At 49.7% G+C, this 20,763-nt stretch overlaps 1 protein-coding gene across 6 annotated transcripts in view; it reads left to right on the top strand.

Moving 5' to 3' along the window:
* The window catches only part of BCL9L (BCL9 like), a 91,400-nt gene that overhangs the window by 57,539 nt on the left and 13,098 nt on the right, over window positions 1-20,763 (top strand). For all 6 annotated transcript variants that reach the window (XM_073320636.1, XM_073320639.1, XM_073320635.1 and 3 more), the window contains 4 exons: window positions 7,585-7,963; window positions 12,526-12,648; window positions 18,940-19,150; window positions 20,596-20,680. In XM_073320636.1, the coding sequence (XP_073176737.1) occupies window positions 7,663-7,963; window positions 12,526-12,648; window positions 18,940-19,150; window positions 20,596-20,680 (720 nt within the window). In that variant the 5' untranslated portion in view covers window positions 7,585-7,662. The remainder of the gene's footprint in view (window positions 1-7,584; window positions 7,964-12,525; window positions 12,649-18,939; window positions 19,151-20,595; window positions 20,681-20,763) is intronic.

Genomic DNA, 20,763 nt, shown 5'->3' with positions numbered 1-20,763 from the left:
GGTTTGCTGATTGGTATTGAGGGGCACTGACAGAGTGGTGTGTGGGGAGCCCAGGGCTGGAATTGGTAGGGGGGCTGCTGTTCAGGATTGAGGAGGCGATAGAGAGCTGTGTGGCTATCTGTACTGTGTTTGGCTGAGGGAGATGGTAATAACCTTTCATGAGCACCAAACTCACCTGATTCTGTAACTAAGAGGGAGAGAACTGAGACAAATGCCTGATCTAAAGAGAAATCTTCTGAAGCTATGGCTTGACTAGGCAAATAGGGGCAGCTCACTGGCAATGGTGGTCACTAGCCCCCCCCAGGGTTGTTCCAGCCTAGTCTACACTAATGTTAACATGTTAGCTAACCTGTTTCTAAATATGACCTATTTTCCAAGTTTAGGCATGGCCCGGAAGGGGCTTTGCTAATTGCCCTAGAATGGAGCTAGGCTGGGAGGAACCAGGATTCTGCTCTGGAGAAATCTTATTTACAGGGCACTTCATATCCAAAGGCCTCTCGATGCCAGTGAGATCAGAGAGAACCCAGCCCCAAAGGCAGCATGGCCTAATAAACAGCAGAAAACAGAGTCTTCTCTAACTCCTCTGCCAAACACGGCAGATAGGTCCCCTCCAAGCACACAGTCCAAGTTGTGGGAGACTCGGAAGGAAACCATGGCTACTGCTTAGACAATTTCTGTGTCTTAGTACGGTATGACAGGTTTCAGAGTAACAGCTGTGTTAGTCTGTATTCGCAAAAAGAAAAGGAGTACTTGTGGCACCTTAGAGACTAACCAATTTATTTGAGCATGAGCTTTCGTGAGCTACAGCTCACTTCATCAGATGCATATCGTGGAAACTGCAGCAGACTTTATATACACACAGAGATCATAAAACAATACCTCCTCCCACCCCACTGTCCTGCTGGTAATAGCTTATCTAAAGTGATCATCAAGTTGGGCCATTTCCAGCACAAATCCAGGTTTTCTCACCCTCCCCCCTCCCCCCCCCCACAAACTCACTCATTGGTCAAACTGGACAGTCTCTACGTAAAAGAATAAATGGACACAAATCAGATGTCAAGAATTATAACATTCATAAACCAGTCGGAGAACACTTCAATCTCTCTGGTCACGCAATCACAGACATGAAGGTCGCTATCTTAAAACAAAAAAACTTCAAATCCAGACTCCAGCAAGAAACTGCTGAATTGGAATTCATTTGCAAATTGGATACTATTAATTTAGGCTTAAATAGAGACTGGGAGTGGCTAAGTCATTATGCAAGGTAGCCTATTTCCCCTTGTTTTTTCCTATCCCCCCCCCCTCCCCGACGTTCTGGTTAAACTTGGATTTAAACTTGGAGAGTGATCAGTTTGGATGAGCTATTGCCAGCAGGAGAGTGAGTTTGTGTATATGTGTGTGTGTGTGTGTGTGTCCCCGGAAAAAAAGGGGTGTGTGTGTGAGAGAGCCTGGATTTGTGCTGGACATGGCCCACCTTGATTACCATGCACATTGTAGGGAGAGTGGTCACTTTGGATGAGCTGTTACCAGCAGGAGAGTGAGTTTGTGTGTGGGGGGGGTGGAGGGTGAGAAAACCTGGATTTGTGCTGGAAATGGCCCAACTTGATGATCACTTTAGATAGGCTATTACCAGCAGGACAGTGGGGTGGGAGGAGGTATGGTTTTATGATCTCTGTGTGTATATAAAGTCTGCTGCAGTTTCCACGGTATGCATCCGATGAAGTGAGCTGTAGCTCACGAAAGCTCATGCTCAAATAAATTGGTTAGTCTCTAAGGTGCCACAAGTACTCCTTTTCTTAGTGCGGTATGGACACTGTCTGTGGGGAATGTCTTTGTCTGTGCCTGGCTGGAGTGCCTCTACGGGGGAGAGGGGGGCATGATATGTGGATCTCTGTTGTGCATACAGGATGTAAACAGTTTTTGTTAACTTTTTCATTTAAACATTACTTTTCCCCTTCACTATGTTAATGATTTATTATTGCTAAAAGTGCTGTCTGTATGGCAGGGTCACTGCATCGCCCACAGAAGCCCTGTAACCACTGTGATGGTGCTGATATAGTTGTGCTGTGTCTCTATTCTTTGCAAGCGGCTCTGTCCACCTTTTTTCTGTGCTTGGCAGAGATGACTCTTGCCCAGATCACGAGTGCACTGTCCTGGTGCTGTGCAGTTCAGAGGGGCAGCCAGAGGGTTAATGACTGCAGTGAGAACAGTGGGCATTTTTCTAGCCAGCTGTGCCCTTGGGCTGGCAGCACAGGCCCCAGCCCCTGTGGAGCCTGTCAGCAGAATCCATAGCGATCAAGTCAGTCTGCTCACTGATTTTGTCACCCATGGACAATGGAAATGTTCCAAGCATTGGGACTTTTATGAGAGAATCTCCCAGTTTGATGTGTCCCTTGTCTTGTCTCTAGGGACTTTCAAGCCTGCCTGGATGGGATGGTTGGTGGGTCTCAAGCACCTAGACTCTCTAGAACTCATGGGTTTGGGTTCTGGCAAGGCTGACTCAGACCCCAAGTACAAGTAAAGTACAAGCGGTTTAGCTGATGGATGTGATTTGTGTACTCAGCCTTAAACCCAAGGGCCTCTTGTCTGCCCTGGATGGTCATTAACTGTCCCCTAGCCTAGGCACATTTCCTAGGAGTAGGAGTTTACACTCCAGTCCTTGGCCACGATTCCCCCATCACTGACACATACAGTACTGGGAGTGGCTAAGTCATTATGCAAGGTAGCCTATTTCCTCTTGTTTTTTCCTACCCCCCCCACCCCGATGTTCTGGTTTAACTTGGATTTAAACTTGGAGAGTGGTCAGTTTGGATGAGCTATTACCAGCAGGAGAGTGAGTTTGTGTGTGTATGGGGGTGGGGGGGATGTGAGAGAACCTGGATTTGTGCTGGAAATGGCCCACCTTAATTATGCACATTGTAGGGAGAATGGTCACTTTGGATGAGCTATTACCAGCAGGATAGTGAGTTTGTGTGTGTGGTTTTTGGGAGGGGGGTGAGGGGGTGAGAGAACCTGGATTTGTGCAGGAAATGGCCCAACTTTATTATCATGCACATTGTGTAAAGAGTTTTCACTTTGGATGGGCTATCACCAGCAGGAGAGTGAATTTGTGTGCGGGGGTGGAGGGTGAGAAAACCTGGATTTGTGCTGGAAATGGCCCAACTTGATGATCACTTTAGATAAGCTATTACCAGCAGGAGTGTGGGGTGGGAGGAGGTATTGTTTCATGGTCTCTGTGTATATAATGTCTTCTGCAGTTTCCACAGTATGCATCCGATGAAGTGAGCTGTAATTCACGAAAGCTCATGCTCAAATAAATTGGTTAGTCTCTAAGGTGCCACAAGTACTCCTTTTCTTTTTGCGAATACAGACTAACACGGCTGTTACTCTGAAACATACAGTACTGTGCTCTCCCACCTCCCTGAACTGGCAGCATCCTGGTGCTGCTGGGAGTGTACTTGGTGAAGCACTTTGAGATCCATTTCAATGAGGTGCTGTGTCTATGTGAAACTTCGGACACCCTGCTGATCTCAAAGCATCCTGCATACTGTGCACGAGGGGATGGCTACTGAGAGGAAGGATGGCATCATCTCTCTGCCTGCCAGTGGAGCCCCAGCCTCAAGTCAAGTGTGTGACCCTCAGGACCGTAGTGCAATGTGCTGCATAGACTGCTGGCTTCTCTGGGATCTCACAGCAGCAGGCAAAGGCTCCAGGCCACCAGCAGCAGGAACTGCTGCAGGGCTTGCTTTCTGGAATGCCGTCTGGCAACAACAGCAGCTTCCAGAGGGGCTGAGGGGTCCCTGCAGGCAGCCTGTGTGCTTAATGCTGCAGTTTGCACCATATGGACCTTCTCCTCCTCTTCGCTCATCCTCCCAGTGTCTCCTTCCCTGTTCTGCTCCCCTCCCCCTGGAAGCAGTTAGATAGAGCAATTGGCCAGGCACTGGGACAGCAGCACTGACATAAATCTCTCCTGGTGTGGAATGAGGGGTATAAATATCCAGAGAGTGATGTGATCTTTCCAGCTGCTATTAATAGGTCCCTAGAGAGAGAGAGAGAGAGAGAGCAAGCAAGCGAGACTGGCTGACACTTAAAGGGCTAGCTACTCCCTTATGTGCTGTGAAAATTAATCAGCACCATGGCTCACCATCTTCCTCTAGGCTAAAGCAGAGCCCTCTGCTAGGTGTGTGGGGATGAGGAGGAGGAGGGAGCCACTAATGACTTGCTAGTTAGGAAGCAGTGATAGGCCTAGTGGTGCAGGAGGGATCCCACTTCACTAACTAGAAATGCTTGGGTGGGTTGTGTGCACTTGCAGGCCTCTCTCTGCTGTGTGCCGAGTCCCATCTGGCTTGGTCTGACACCCACTGGCGAGGCAGGTGCTATGATCCCACATTTTACAGATGGGGAAACTGAGGCACAACACTGTGACGGGACTTGCAGGGATTATGGGGAAACTGGTGCAGGTTGCCTGAGTTCGGGTCCTGGCTGACCTGACCCTGAGGCTGTTGCTGTCTCTTGGACAGCACAGATCTGCAGCAGGCAGACTGGCTGCTCTGTTGCATCTTGTTCAAGGTCCAACATCCTGCTGCAGTGGAGTGGGACTTGGCTTTTCCCCATTGCGTGTCCCCAGGTCCACTCTGAGCAGGTCAGAAAGGGCATCCATCCCACTGCTGAGCTGACTCAGTTCTATTTAGAGCCCTGGGGTTTGGGTTGGTGCCCAGCGCTTCTGGTCCCTGGCCGGCAGAAATAACTGTGTTCAGTGTATGGATAGGTCGGTCTGGCATCATGCAGCAGAGCCCAGGCAGAAGGGCTGGTACCCTGGGTGTGGTGGGATGATCTCTTTGCCTATGTGCGGAAGGAAGCTCCTTTGTAGGCAGGGTGGTATCTGTAAGGTAGAGAGTTTAACAAAGCTGAACATGCAGAGAACAACACAGCAGCTTCCACAAACAGCTGGCTGGAGGGTCCCCCCAGGAAGTAAAAAGGGAGTGAAGGGGAGTGTCTGTATCTTTAGGGCCAACACAGCAGAGGGACATGGGGTATGTCTCTGGAAGATCCTGGCACAGCATGCAGGGTACTTCTCATGGAGAGTTTGGACACACTTTGACCTGTTCCTTTCTCAAGTGCAGGAGCCATCTCACACTGCTGGTGGTTTGTCAGAAGCACAGGGCAGGGGAAGACACCGCTCCCCTACGCTTGCTTCCCCTGCCTCTGCCCAGGTGACTCTGAGTGCACCTGCCTTTTCCTCTCCTCCCATTGTGGTACTGCATTTATGCTGGGATGGCTGGTGTGCCTCATTGGGGTTATTGGTCCCTGCTAAAGTGAGCTGCTGTTTGTTGCATGCAGGGAACAGTGACAAGCCATGAGGGATGCAGGCTGCAGCTGCCCAGGCAGCCCATTGAATTGTGAGTGGTGCTCGGTGGCTCCCCAGAGCAGATAATGGACCCAGCAAATAGCTGGCATCTCATTCCAGTCACCACAAGACTCTTTATCCCAGGGCAGAGACACAGGAGAGCCCCAGCGAAGGGGTGAGGGTGTGTGTGGGGGGGAAGAATCCTCTGTTAAGTCAAATAGATGCTGCTGAAAGGCTGAATCTGCATTTCTGGAACAAACACCCCTCCCACACACACACCGCTTCCCAGCCTTCCATATGTGCCCTTTGCTCCCGTCTTCCCTCTGAGCATCCTGTGGGGCTATCTAGAGAACTGTGCCCAAGGTCTGGTTTGGTGAAGACCTCACCCCATTATCCCTGGCAGCCCCATGCTGCACCACAACATCCAGCTGGAAGTTCTGGCTGGTATGGAGCTTTCCCCATCCATCAAGCATCCCTGTCTCAGGCCATTGTAGCAGGTGCTAAAGCTACTCCTTTGCCCCCTACAAGAGCAGTGACTGTTGCTTGGCTGGCTGGTTCCCCTGTCTGCTCTCACTTCTGCCTGTCTCTCACCTCTCTGCCCCCCATTCCTCCATCCATCCCACTGCCTCCATCCCCTCCTTCCCTCAGCCTTGTTCATTATTTCCTGCTCAGAACAGCCCCCTCTCACCTCCTGCTCCCACTGCATCCCTCCCCTCAGTGGGCTGGGTTGTCACACCTTGTCCATCAGGTTGAACCACATGCTGACTGGTAGGCACCATGTCTCATGTGTTTTGCAAAGCACCGGAAAGGCTCTTTCAGTACTAGCAACAGCTGGGACTGGCTGAGAAATGGGCAGTAGAATTTGGGATGCTAAGGCCCTGAGGGCTCTGTATTTCTGTTCACTGTACAAAGTTGTTCTGTACTCTGGGAAACACATGCAAAATCTTAGAAATGCAGGACTGAAAGGGACCTCGATAGGTCGTCTAGTCCAGTTCCCTGCACTGAGGCAGGACTAAGTATTATCTAGACCATCCCTGACAGGTGTTTGTCTAACCTGCTCTTAAAAACCTCCAATGATGGAGAATGCACAGCCTCCCTAGGTAACTTGTTACAGTGCTTAACTACCCTGACAGAAAGTTTTTCCTAATGTCTAACCTAAATCTCCCTTGGTGCAATTTAAACCCATTGCTTCTTGTCCTGTCCTCAGTGGTTTGTCCTGTCCTCAGTGGTTAAGGAGAGCAATTTATCACCCTGATCTTTATAACAACCTGTTACCTACTTGAAGACTCTAATCATGTCCCTTCTCAGTCGTCTCTTTTCCAAACTAAATAAAGCTCTCTCTCCCCCCACCACCCCAATCCTTCCTTGTAGGGCATGTTTTCTAGAAACCTTTAATCATTTTTGTTGCTCTCCTCTGGACTTTCTCTAATTTGTCCACATCTGTCTGAAAGTGTGGAAGAATTGTGCTGGGTGTCCTTCCATTCAAGAGAGGACAAGCTTTGAGTGAAAATAGCCCCATTTTATTCATAACATACTGAATTGGTGTGTATATGTACATGCCTCTACTTGGTGGAATTGTTTTTCTGTGTATCATAGATCTTATACTGCTTCTAGCAAAGGAAGTTTCTCCTTTAGCTCAAGGGGTCAGGGCCTGATTTTTGCCTTTGAGAAGTCTGGTTCTATCCTACCACCTTGAAGTTCCACACAGCCAGATATGCAGCACAGTGACAGCTGTGATCTCCTGGGTCCCCAATGTAACATTTAAATATGCAACTTAGAAAATATTACCGTGAATCTCATTAGTCCTGGCAAAAAGGCCTTCAAAACTTATTTTTGGGGGGTGAAGAGGTGGTGTCATGGGATGACCCAGAATGTAGAATTTTGTGTCCAGTCTCCCCCATTTGTCCATCCCTATGCTGGGCTTTGCTAATAGTTAGAACCCTGCAAATCTGCAGGGATGTGGATACCCATGGACCATGTTTGCGGATTGCAGATCAGATATGGATACAAACTTTGTATCCGCACATGGCTTTACTCATCGTGGTAGGTGTGGGTGCAGGCACTTTCCGTCAGGGTTGGGGACAGGCGCAAGGGGTGCAAGCACCCTCAATAGAAGGAGGGGAGGAGGCACTTGGGCTGTGAGCACCCTGGATGGCTTGCGGGGAGGCCCACGGGTACTTGTGGTGGGGGAGGCATGTGGGGCACAGAGGTTTATTGGTTGCTTTCTCTTTTTGCAGGTGTTTTGACCAAAGGGAAGCAGCAGCAGGGACTTAGAGCTCCCTCCACTGTCGCTGCCAGAAGTTTTAGCCAATCAAATGCACCCTGACAATAAACTGACCAATCATGGAAAGACAGGTAACAGCAGCACCCAGTCTCAGCACCATAATGTGAGCCAAGGACCCACCTGCAACCTGGGGTCTAAGGGCGTAGGGGCGGGAAATCATGGCAGCAAAGCCAATCAGATTTCTCCTGGCAACTCTGGACTGAAAAACAGCCAGAACGCTGTCCCAAACTTTGGGTCTTTGAAGGGCAAAGTGAAACGGGAACGAAGCATCTCAGTGGACTCAGGAGAGCAGCGGGAAGCCAGCACCCCCTCACTGGACACGGAATCGAAAGGTAATGCTCAAAAACCTTTGCCTTGGAAAGATTTTCTCTGAACTGCCCCTCGCATCCTAGTGGGAACTGGGTGTGGAGCAGCTAAGAACCTTTCCTGCAGCCTGTGATCCTGCAGTGGCCCTGGTGGGCTAGCTAGGAGCTCCCCTACTTAGCCTGTGTTCCTGCACCATTGGGCTGCTCTCTCCTTTCAGGTGGACTAGAATAATGGTGAGCTCAGTCATGGCCTGTATTCCTACACTACTCCTCACAGCACCTTCTGCTGGGGAATGCTTGGATTGCACTGTTTGGCAGCCTCACCCCAGACACCCTACATACCCCATACTGGGCTCCGTTTTGCACTAGCTTCTGAGGCCCCAGTGAGCTGCAGCATGTCATCAGGAGTTGTGGTGAAAATCCCGATAGTGCAGTTTCCAAGCACAGAACTGAGACAGGTTTTGTTAATTGTCTAATTGCTGTTGCCAAAGATCTGACTATTTGTGATGCCCTTGCAGCTGTCTTGTTTCTGTCCAGCCGTGGTTAGAGGGAGTTGGTGTGAGGGTCGTTTGTTGGAGAGTTAGTGGTTTTGTTTGCAATGGATGACTTCTGAGTTAAATCACATGGTTTCTGGAAAAGGGCCTAGTCAGCACTTCCTGACCATTGGCTTCCCTGTTCTAACCAGCCTCTCTCAGCCTGTTGGGCCCTACAGATCACTGTGCCAAAGGGCTGCATGTGGCATTCACTACAGCAGACATGGGGGCATTTTGCCTGTGAGTTGCAAAGTGAGAACCTCCGGCAGTATCTTTGGTTCTTCTTAGGGGCCATCTTTACACCTGGTAGCCTGGAGTTGCTCTTCCCAGGAGTAGCACTGCTGCCCTGGCCCATATTCCAGCACGTCTCATGATCAAAGATCTGTTTCGTTTTCTACAGGAACATAGAAGCTGGCAGGATGGCTTGGACCAGAGCTGCATCCAGCCCAGTGTCTTGTCCCTGACCATAGCCAGTGCCAGCTGCTTCAGAGGAAGGTGCAAGAAACACCATTGTAGACTATGTCCTGCCTAAAAGGAAGGTTTCTTCCTCAGTGACAGTGGGAGGTTGGCTAATACCCTGGAATGTGAGAGTTCATAGCCCTGGCTAATGGGATGGGGATGTTCTCATTATCCATGTAAATGTTCAATCCTTTATTGAATCCAACTATGCTTTTGGCTCAGTATATTGTAGCATTGAGTTTAACAGGTGAATTATTAAAATAACTCAGTCTAGAATGCCTAAATCTCCTATGTAAATTCTTTGGCCTCCCAATTCAGCTACAGCTCACTGATGTCTGTTTTGAATCTGGTCTCTAAACACTGTTCTGTGTAAGAGGCTCAGTGAAGGAGTGATGTCTTGGGGGTTACAGCAGAGGACTGGAAGTCACCACTCCTGTGTTCTATTCCTGGCTCTGACACTGACACCCTGTGTGACTTTAGGCAAGTCTTTCCCCCCTCTCTGAGCCTCGGTCTATCCCTCTGGGTAATGGGGACAATAGCCAGTCTTGCAAAGTGCTTTGAGATCCTCAGGTGACAAATGTCATAAAATGGCAGGGTATTATGACACCAATCCCACAAAGGGCCCTAAACCTCCCTTCCATTTTCACCCCTGGAAATCTCTGCCCCGCGACCTTGGGCTTAGTGCCAAAGCCTTCCCTCACTCGCAGCAGGAGCCAAGTAGCATTTGAGTATATGTAGGGCCCTACCAAATTCACAGTCCATTTTGGTCAATTTCACGGTCATAGGATTTTAAAATCATAAATTTTATTATTTCAGCTATTAAATTTGAAATGTTAGAGTGTTGTAATTTAGGGTCCTGACCCAAAAAGGAGTTGGGGGGGGTCGCAAGATTATTGTAGGGGGCTGTGGTTCTGCTGCCTTTACTTCTGCGCTGTTGCTGGTGGCGGTGCTGCCTTCAGAGCTGAGTTGGAGAGCGGCGGCAGCTGGCTGGGAGCCCACTCTGAAGGGAGCGCAACCACCAGCAACGGCGCAGAAGTAAGCATGGTAAGGTATTGCCACCCTTACTTCTGCACTGCTGCCTGCAGAGCAGGGGCCTCAGTCAGCAGCTGCTGCTCTCCGGCCACCCAGCTCTGAAGGCGGCAACACGGAAGTCCGAGTTGCATAGTAGGGTGTTGCCACCCTTACTTCTGCCCTGCTGCTGGTGGGGCGCTGCCTTCAGAGCTGGGCACCCGGCCAACAGCTGCCGCACTCTGGCCACCCAGCTCTGAAGGCAGCGCAGAAGTAAGGGTGGCAATACTGCGACCCTCCTGCAACTCCTTTTTAGGTCAGACCCTCAGCTGGAGAAACGTTGGTCTTCCCTGTGAAATCTGTATAGTGTAGGGTAAAAGCACACAAAAGACCAGATTTGATGGGGGGGAGACCAGATTTTGCGGTCCATGACGTGTTTTTCATGGCTGTGAATTTCGTGAGGCCCTTGGTATATGGAGTCCTTTCAAATAATAATGAAGTATCTCTTATTCCAAGCTGCTTGTGTTTATAGAGCTGCAGCCTGAGATTCATCCTGAGGCAATTGGCGAGGATGCTTACTAGCAAAGATATGTGCAGACCTCTCTCTCTCCAGGTCACATGCCATGGATACAAGGCTCCCCATCCCGCAAAAAACCCAACAACACAAAAAACATGGATGCTGGGTTGGCCATGCTGATCCTTGCTGTATGTTACTCTTCCCTCCTGCATGCTGGGTGGTCCTGGACACCTGTGGAACTGATTTCCAGGGATGTTGTGAAGGCCAAAAGCATAACTGGGTTCAAAAAAGAATTAGATACGTTCATGGAGAATAGGTCCAAAACTGGCTATTAGCCAAGATGGTCAGGGTCACAACCCCACGCTCTGGGTATCCCTAACCCTTTGATTCCCAGAAGCTGGGACCGGATGACAAGGGGATGGATCATTTGATAATTGCCTATTCTGTTCATTCTGTGCCTCTGAAGCACCTGGCACTAGCCATTGTCAGATTACAGGATACTGGGCTAGATGGACTTGGTCTGACCCAGTATGGCTGTTCTTATGTTCTGATGATGGTGGGACAGAACAGGCCAGGTTCTGAACATGACAAAGCCCTGGGAGGGGGACACACTGCTCTCCTGCCTGTTGCCTTGTTGAGAGACCATTGAATTCATTGGGCAGGAAGCCATCTCTGGGGCAAAAGCTTCATTCCTGCCCCAGTGCAGCATGTGCCTGTTGCTTTGGCCTAGCTGCGCTTCTACGGTTGTTTTTTTGCAGTCATGTCCCTAGGGGCCCCCCCCCCGGCGCCTTCTCCTTTAATTCTTCTCTGGAACTAGTTGCCATTTTCTGGGGGCAGGAAGGGGTGGTTAGTAATTTTTCTTGTATGAAAACCAGTGGTGCATCTCTCCCTGCCAGTCACCATCCACAGCTGCAGATTCAGGCCTCTGGGGAGAGTCTAAATGCTGAGACCAAGATGTCAAGGGAGAGCGCTCATTGTGACTGGCTGGGAGGAGAGCTGAGGAATGTGAACCCCATACAGGGAGGGGAGTTAGTGCAGGAGCAATGAGGGAGAAGAACTTGGCTGAGACTGAGAGGGGAAAATTTGGGCTGGATGCCAGGAAAGCTGCCCGGCAGTGTGATGGCTCAGGCTGGGGAATCGCCTCCCAAAGGGAGGGTAGGAGCCCCATTGCTTGGCACATTTCCGCTACTGGGCAAACCTCTGGGTGGAACCCTGTTGGGAACAATCCTGCTGCAGCCAGCAGGGAGATGGGAGTTGACAGGCCTCTAATGAGCTCCCATGTCAGTCTGTTGCACCAGACTGAGCTCTTGTGAATGGCAGAGACGGCTGGTATTGACTGAGCTTTCCCGCTCAGTGCTCCAGCAGGAGCTTTGCCTCCCCTGGCTAACGTCTGGGTCGCAGCTCTAGGACGGTTCTGGGGCTCCAGCAAAAGCTTCTGGATCTCTGACAAACAATTTCACGCTGTTGTAAACAGTTCCTTGGTGGCTGTTTGGACCCAGCTCAGGCTGTGATCCCATCCCCCCATAGGTGAGGAATGACTGCATTGGAGAAGGGGTCCTGGAGCAGGCTCCCAGCCTGGGCTCTGACTGCTAAATGCTTCTTTGCAAAGACATGCTAGCAGGGCCTCACCCACAGCACAACCAGGGCTTTGCTGCAGGCACATCACAGTTCAGCCAGTGGTCTCGGAGCAGAGATGGAAATGCTGCTTCCAAGTTGTGCACTACAGGAGGGAGACTCGGTGCAGGTCCTGCGCTATTTGGGGATAGCAGGGCTTCTGACCCACAGTCAGGCTGTTCGGCCATTGGGCAGGAGTCCACATAGCTCCGTGCTGGGTGGGATTGCTGTGGTTTAGTGCAGGAAGCAGACTGAGGCTGGCTGTCAAGGCCAGGGTGAGGCCTATCACAGGGAGCTGAACCCTTGTACATCTTCCCCTCTGTTCTTTGGACTCTCCTGGCTGGTTTTGCGAGCATGACCCTAAGTGCCAGGAGGTGGTGGGGCGGAGCCCCAGCCTACTCAGTCCATGGCTGTGCTGTGGCACTCCCTGCTTTCTGACAGGTACTTTCCCACTGCAGGTGAGGTGGCTCCCCGCAGCAAGCGTCGGTGTGTGCTGGAGAGGAAACAGCCATACAGTGGGGACGAATGGTGCTCAGGCCCGGACAGCGAGGAGGACGACAAACCCATCAGCAGCACACACAGTGAGTATCCCCTCCCCAAACAGCCCCGAGATCACTGCATGCCCAGTTCCTGCTCTGGAGTCCGTCAGAGAAGGCAGCGATGGCAACCAAAGGCTCCCAAAAGAAGCTGTCTGCTGGCTTAATAGGGCACTTGGTGAGGCGTGTGTTGATGCTGCAAGGTTGTGGTATTGCACACACTGTGTGTGTATTGTGAGGGAGGTGTGGTGTGGTGCTCTGCAGGTGGATTTTGTGCAGTATGGTTTAGGCGGTGGAGTGCTGGAGGATTGTTGAATGCAGTGTGCAGTAGGAGGAGTCGATGTGTGATATGGGACTTGTATCAGTCCCCCAGCCCTCTTGGACCCATCTCCATGAGGGGACATTCCCCCCCCACCAACCCACATGACAGGTGGGCTGGCCACGGTGGGCTCTTGTGCATGGCTGGCACTGACTTGGCTTCAGTGCTGTTTTGCAGGCCAGTGGGCATGCACAGAGTTCATCATGTTTCGTGAGCGCTGTGCTGCAGAGAGTGCATCCTGCATAGATTTAGATCCCTGTTCACACTGTACTGTTGGACCATCCACTCTGGAGTCACTACAACCCTGTCTGGAGGCGGTTGTGCTCTGGCATCAAGGGAAATGCTCAGGGCCTGCCAAGAATCTGGACAGGGCTGAGTTAACCAGAGTGCACTGCACACTGACTTAATTTCTGATCAAGGCTTTAAATCAAGTTAAAAGCTTGCTCTGAGGCCCTGATGGTTTTTATTGTAAGTCTCTGGGGGATGGTGACGTTTTATCAATAGGTTTCATGTGACTCTTAAGCCTCTGCTCCCTCTTTCCCCCATCTCGGTCCTCCCTCCCCACCCATTGGAATCTCATATGTTAAAAGAGTGTCACTTTGTGTTTAGCTGGAAGCTGAGGCACTTCTCTCAGCCTAATAAATAGCACAGTGATCTGACATGTCTGTCTGAGGGGTGGGTTGTAAACAAACTGATGGTCCCTCCTGCATTCCAGAAACAGCAAAATCCTTTGATTTGTTGCATCTTGAATTCAACTATTTTCAAACTGTGGAAGTGAAAATATTTTTGAGGTAGCTAGGTCAGGTCCATTTGGGTCCATCTTTCACATTCTCATTCCTCTTCATCCTGCCAATGGCTTTCCCAACAGACAAGTTCCCCAGCTACTGGAAGAAAAAGCTAGATTTGTTTCCCTGGATCTTTCCATTTGCTTCCCTTTTTCTCCAGAGTTGTGTTTTTAAAATTCTGCTCACAGCAAATGGAACATGGTAAAGTCATTAAGAAAAGTGTGAAGCTAAGAGTTTGTGAATCAGAGCAATTGCCCCTAAAATGACAGATTTCAGAGTAACAGCCGTGTTAGTCTGTATTCGCAAAAAGAAAGGGAGTACTTGTGGCACCTTAGAGACTAACCAATTTATTAGAGCATAAGCTTTCGTGAGCTACAGCTCACTTCATCAGATGCATATCGTGGAAACTGCAGCAGACTTTATATATACAGAGAGAATATGAACCAATACCTCCTCCCACCCCACTGTCCTGCTGGTAATAGCTTATCTAAAGTGATCATCAGGTGGGCCATTTCCAGCACAAATCCAGGTTTTCTCACCCTCCACCCCCCCCCACAAATTCTGGATTTGTGCAGGAAATAGCCCAACTTGATTGTCATGCACATTGTGTAAAGAGTTGTCACTTTGGATGGGCTATCACCAGCAGGAGAGTGAATTTGTGTGGGGGGGTGGAGGGTGAGAAAACCTGGATTTGTGCTGGAAATGGCCCACCTGATGATCACTTTAGATAAGCTATTACCAGCAGGACAGTGGGGTGGGAGGAGGTATTGGTTCATATTCTCTCTGTATATATAAAGTCTGCTGCAGTTTCCACGATATGCATCTGAGGAAGTGAGCTGTAGCTCACGAAAGCTTATGCTCTAATAAATTGGTTAGTCTCTAAGGTGCCACAAGTACTCCTTTTCTTTTTGTAAAATGACAGAGGAGCTTTTTCTAGATCAATATTCATGATGGTTTGTATTTCTTAAAACTCCAAACACTTTTTTAGACATGAACACCTCCCCCACACCCTTTCCAACCAACGCTCCCAATTTGACATAAGGGACTCATGTTGTTATCTTCTCCATCCACATAGCTGCAACCCTAGCTTTCGGTAAAAAGACGGCACAGGATAAAGACTGGTTTGCCACATACTCTGAAGTATGCTTCCAGTTATTGAAGCAAAATGCATGCCATATATCCACTACAACATGAACCCCTCTCCTGAAATATGTGCTCACCTCAGAATGGCCAAGAGCACATTATAACAAACAATAAGGCAACGTGCTCAATCGTACTGGCTCTATCTCTGCGAAAAGATACAAATGTCCTTTGAGAATGGAGGTCTAAGGGGATGATGGAATCAAGAAAGCAATAGTATCTTCAGCCAGGAAGACTGCCCCACTCAAATCTCTTAATGGAGACATCATCCCTTGCGGGGAGGGATAGCTTAGTGGTTTGAGCATTGGCCTGCTAAACCCAGGGTTGTGAGTTCAATCCTTGAGGGGGCCATTTAGGGATCTGGGGCAAAAATTGGGGATTGGTCCTGCTTTGAGCAGGGGATTGGAGTAGATGACCTCCTGAGGTCCCTTCCAACCCTGAGATTCTATGATTCTGTGTTCATCAACAGAAGCAAATAGATGCAGTATCACAAGCTTTAGTCACATGAAACCAGTCTTTCTGAAGCAGCACTAAATGCAGTCCCCAGGCTTCAGACTATCAAAGAGTTTGATATAGAACCATTTATAAATGAGCTTGAAAAGGCAATCACCTCCCTAGCACCAGGAAGGGCTACAGGAAAAGAAGGAATTCCAGCTGAAGTACTGGAATAAGACTTAAACATCTGCCCAATGTCTTGTTTGCCTGGGAAGGAGGGGTATTGCAAGATATGAATGATGCCAACATCATAATGCTGTATAAAAACAAAGGAGAATGGAGTGATTGCAACAACTACAGAGGAATCTCTTTCCGTAGGATTGCTGGTAAGGCATTAACAAAGGTCAGCCTCAAAAGACTCCAAGTTCTTGTTGAATGTATATATTCAGAGAGTCGCTGTATCTTCCATGTCAGTAGATCAATTATTCACATAGTCTTCACTAAGGCAGCTACAAGAAAAGTGTCAAGAACAAGGAAAACCTCTCTACATGGCCTTCATAGATCTTATAAAGACTGTTGACCAGGTCATCAGAATGGGTCTTTTCCAATTGCAAGATAATTTGTTGCATCTCCCCCCGCTGCCCTCAGTCCTCGTCAGTCTAATTCAATCCTTCCACAATGGCATGAAGGCCACAGTCCAATATGATGATGATCAAGCTGACTGCTTTGTAATCCACAGTGGTATCACAGGGATGTGTTTTGGCACTAACACTTTTCAATATATTCTTCTGCCTGCTGCTTTGTCATGCTTTCTCATCTAGCACTGAGGGTGTATGGAAAACACTTCAACACTGCACATATAAGAGCTAACAGCAAAGTCAAATACCTGCTAATAAGGGAACTTTTTTGTGCTGATGGCGCACTGTTGCACACAGTGAAGAGGGCCTTTAGCATCTTGATAGTAGCTTTGCACTAGCTTGTGACAAATTTGGACTAATCATTGGTCTAAAGAAGACCATGATTATGGTACACATGTGTGGACTGCACCAGAAGTTTTAATAGCTAGTACCATGCTAGAATTTGTCACAATCTCTGCTATCTAGGACCAACTGTTCTGGATAACCTACCTCTAGATGTTGAGCTTAATTCTCACATTGGAAAGGCAGCCACCAGACCCACACCAAGGTATGGGTCTACCAGCTGTGCACTTTGATTACACTGCTGTATAGTGGCAAGATTTGGACCACCTACAGTGGACATGAGTAGGCTAAACACTTTCCACACCCATTGTCTTCATCATATTCTAAATATCAAGTGAGAAACCAAAGTATCTGAGAAAGCAAAACTGCCAAGTCTAATCACTATTCTTAAACACAGTTGCTGGCTTCGTCATCTGCAATGGATAGGTGATGGACGCATTCTGAAGGATCTCCTGTATGGAGAATTTGTGGATGCTCCAAGGCCACTGTGCCAACCTAGGCTCAGTTTCAAGGATGTTTCCAGGAGTGACTTCAAAACTTTTAATATAGACACTACAGGGTGGGACGATGCAATTAACAGGCCACATTGGTGGGCTTCCCTGCACCAGGGAGTCAAAGAGGCTGAAGAGATGTGGTTGAGGGAGAGAAAAGTGAAGACAGCAAAGCACAGCAGGCCTCAAAGACTTAGTAGTGCCCTAGCTTCCTCTTCTGGCCTTGTGCCTTCTCCCTGCATTATTTATGGCAAAGACTGTTCAAGAATTGGATGTTTTAGCCACTTGCAATGTTGCAGCACAACACACAGTAACTGAACTTATTTGGCTGTTTCACTGTCCTCTTTCAAGGCTTCCATTCCATGTTAATGCTTCATAAAGTTGTGTGGGAGTCTGGCTGTCTTTGTTGCAGGGAAGTTGCCAGTTGGAAATGTGCATTTCTGCATCACCCTAGAGAGAGGATCCTCCCCTCTGCTGTGCAGGCCTCCAGCTGGGTGCAGAGCAAGGAAGGCAGGCAGTATAAAGAAAATGGACAAGCATACAAGGAGCTGTAGAGTTGCCCTTGCATCTGACTCAGTGCAGTGCAAACAGACAAGGGCTTACAGCAAGTTGTTGTTCAAGGCTCCTCCCTTTAGATCACTGGGGTTTGAGGCAGGATAGCCCAGGGCACTAGGCTGGGAGTCAGGACTACTGGGTTCTCTTCTTGGCTCTGCCACAGATTCACTGGGTGGAATCTTTGACATGTCACTTCTCCTCTGTGTCTCAATAGAAAGGGATAATACTGCCCTGCCCTTTACAAAACACTCTGTGATCCATGGGTGAAAGGTGATGGTAAGACCAACTGTTATTTCTGAGGCTGGCTATGAGCAGATTGTCAGGATGCTGCCATGTGTGACAAGAGAGCATCCAGCTGGAGAACAAATGGCCATTTTCCTGTTTAAAATGGCTGGATTTTAACAGTTCTGCATAGTTTTACCAACTCAGGCACCATGATCCCCAAAACTTGGCGAGGAGTGAGCCTTCCTCAGACTGCCCCCATGACAGAGACAAGAGCCCGATTCCCCTCCCAGCCCGGAGACTCTAGGGAGTCTTGCTTAGAGACACACAGTCCGGACAGTGCGCAGAGGAAGCCCTGGGTGAATCCTGGCCTTGCCTCCATTCCGGCCTTGTCCTGTATTTAATGCCAGAGCCTCGTAGTTCACATGAAAGCGCAGTAGCTTCGCACTCCCAGTCAAGTTCAGGGCTGGGGGGGGGCGAATGTGTGTGGCTCTGGCTTCAAGGGGGCTTTCTGTAGGTGGAAGTGCTAATGCAGAATATCTACTAACTACCCTCCAGCTGTCCATAGGGCGCTGTGCAAATGCAAAGCACTAAGTGGTATTGTTAATTACAATTGTTATTAATATTAAGTAGGAGTATTAAATAATTGATAGTGATTAATTATTATTGCTCCAGTGTGCAGTGTTCCCTGAGTGTGTCTGTGGAAATGGCCCTGGAAGGGGAAGGCTAGGGGTGTTTGGGGCAATCACTCACCAGGAGGGAAAATGAAGGGGCGGAACTAAGCCCTCCCTGCTCCTCACATCTCTCTGGGAGGCTGTAGCCATCCAGGCCCAGAAAAATCCCTGCTGTGTGCTGCCATCTGCTGGAAGTTGGGGGAATGCATAGCCCTGCCTTGCTGGAGGGAAGATGCAGGAGAGATGCACTGCTCCCCAACACGTGTGATTTTTGTTCTTTCCTGTGATTTGTAAGGGGATAAGCTCCAGGGTGGAATGTGTGGGCTAAAGACACTGAACCCTCTCCTCACACGCCCTCTGGCACTGCCCCACAATCCTGACTGTTAGACTCCCTGCTGCTTCAGTCTTGGGCCTCCCTGACACACACAGCTCTGCCAGTGCCTCTCATTCCCAGTGTGCAGATCCCACTATCCCAGCCCCAGGCTCCCCCACACCATAGGCAGCTTTGCCAGTTCCCCTCAATCCTGACCCCCCAGACTCCTGTTATTCCAGCCCTGAACTCCTCTGTTACACCAACCCAAGAACTCCTCTGTTATATCCACCGTAGTCTGTAATTGCCCTTAGTCCAGACATTCAGTGTGTGCTGTTTAGCTCTGGCATTCTGCACGGTGCTTCCCAGCAGTCTGTGTTACGCTGATTGTTGGTAACAGCTGCTCTCTCCTGTGTCCTCTGCAGACTGTAATGTAGCAGATCCTGCAATGTCCACAGCCCCGCAGCTTGGTCCTGGGTCCAACCCGCTGCCGAGCCTGAATGAGACCAGTTCTTCCAATGCACCACATGGCGCTGCTCCTGGCCTGCGGCCCGATGCTGGGGGCAGTGGAGGTGGTGGCACCGGAAAGCAGCCTTCCCAGTTTGTTTATGTCTTCACCACTCACCTTGCTAACACGTAAGCGGTAAACCCCTGTGTCTTCCCCAGTCCTCCCCATTGGCTCTGGCCACTTGGGGTGGTCTACCACAGCTGCCTCTTACAGTTAGCACTGCAGCCTCTGGAGAAGGTGAGGACTGGAGGTTTCCTGGGTTGCCCCTAGCATGACCTTCCCCCCACCCCATCCGCATTCTCCCTAGCATAGTTGTCAGGTGCTGGTGGAGAGAGTTCATCTTAAATGCGAGCTGCCTCCTGGTAGTGCCCTAGTGCTGCCAGCTGCAACAGGAGCCACGGAGTGTGTTTGGCCAGATGTATAATAAAGGGTCACAGGAACACTGAAACGTGTTGGCTGCTGCCAGAGGCAGGATACTTGGTTAGATGGATTTAGTGGTGTGATCTGGAAGGGCCCTGGGAGAATAGATTGCAGTGGGAGGCACTGGGTGCTAACAGTCCAGATTATTGAGTGCCCTCAACTTGCTCCCTTCATTCTTTTGCAGTATCTCAGCTGCTGATTCTCGGGGAACATACAGCTTTAGAGTGCCTACTTAAGTCATAGCTAGAGTCCTAGGAAAATTTTTTTATTTTTTATAATTTTTTGTTTTATTTTTTGGGAACTTTGTGCTGTTTTATCCATGTGGGAGGGGGCCAGGTCTTGCCCCCAGGGGAAGTGGGAGGCCCTGAGGGAGCAAAGAGGGAGCCTGACCCCACACTCACGCCATTGCAGCAGCTTAGGGTTAGGGTGAGACCTGGCACACACAGTCACAGCGCTGCTCAGGTTTGGCCTGGCTGCCCCTCCATCATGAGGACCGGGGTGTGGCTGGGCCAAATGTGAGTGAGTGGTGCTGCAACACCATCTGCTAGGTCACAATGCTACTCACTCAGATTTGGCCCGTCTGCACTCCTCCATCCCTTCCTGTTATGATGGCAGAGGGATCGCCAGGCTAAACCTGAGCAGCATGGTGACCTTGTGCGCCAGGTCACAAAGTCCAGTGCAAGGAGCTGAGTGTAGCCCCCTGCGGGATGGGAGCCACTGCTGTACAGTGAGTTTTCATTTTATAGTTTTTGCTTTTATTTTGTGTTATTTCACATTTGCAAAGAATATGGGGTTCTAGTCCTAGCATATCCCAAAGTGTCTCCCTCCCATGCTATATCCCTCTGGGGCAGCACACAGCAACCAGTGAAGAGCCCAGCACAGTGCACAATACTGGAGGTGGGGAAGGGGAAATCGCAAGGCAGATGTTTTCCTGTCAGACAGATGCCCTGAGATCTGTGCAGAACAGGTGGAAGTTCAGTGCCAGCTCTCCTGTGAGAGTCCCACGATGAGCCCAGGGGGCTTGGGCATTCCCCTAGGGGGCCAACGGGCAGAGGTAGCCTTGCTGGGAGTTCTGAACCTATGGACCCAGGGAATTGCTAAGTATTTCTGGCTTGACACTTTGCTGTTCTTGACTGGCTGCTCTCTTTCTTAGTGCCGCAGAAGCCGTCTTGCAGGGGCGAGCAGACTCCATCCTGACCTATCATCAGCAGAATGTTCCCCGAGCAAAGCTAGACCAGGTATGGCTGGGTGTGAGCCAGACAGTCCTGTCTGTGCATGCTGCTGGGTAATGTCCTCAGGGCTAGTCACAACTGGACCCTGT

This window comes from Lepidochelys kempii, chromosome 22, assembly GCF_965140265.1.
Source record: "Lepidochelys kempii isolate rLepKem1 chromosome 22, rLepKem1.hap2, whole genome shotgun sequence".
NCBI classification, from domain to species: Eukaryota; Metazoa; Chordata; order Testudines; family Cheloniidae; genus Lepidochelys; species Lepidochelys kempii.
The sequence above is the reverse complement of the archived record's forward strand: the minus strand, read 5'-3'. Positions and strand labels throughout refer to the sequence as shown.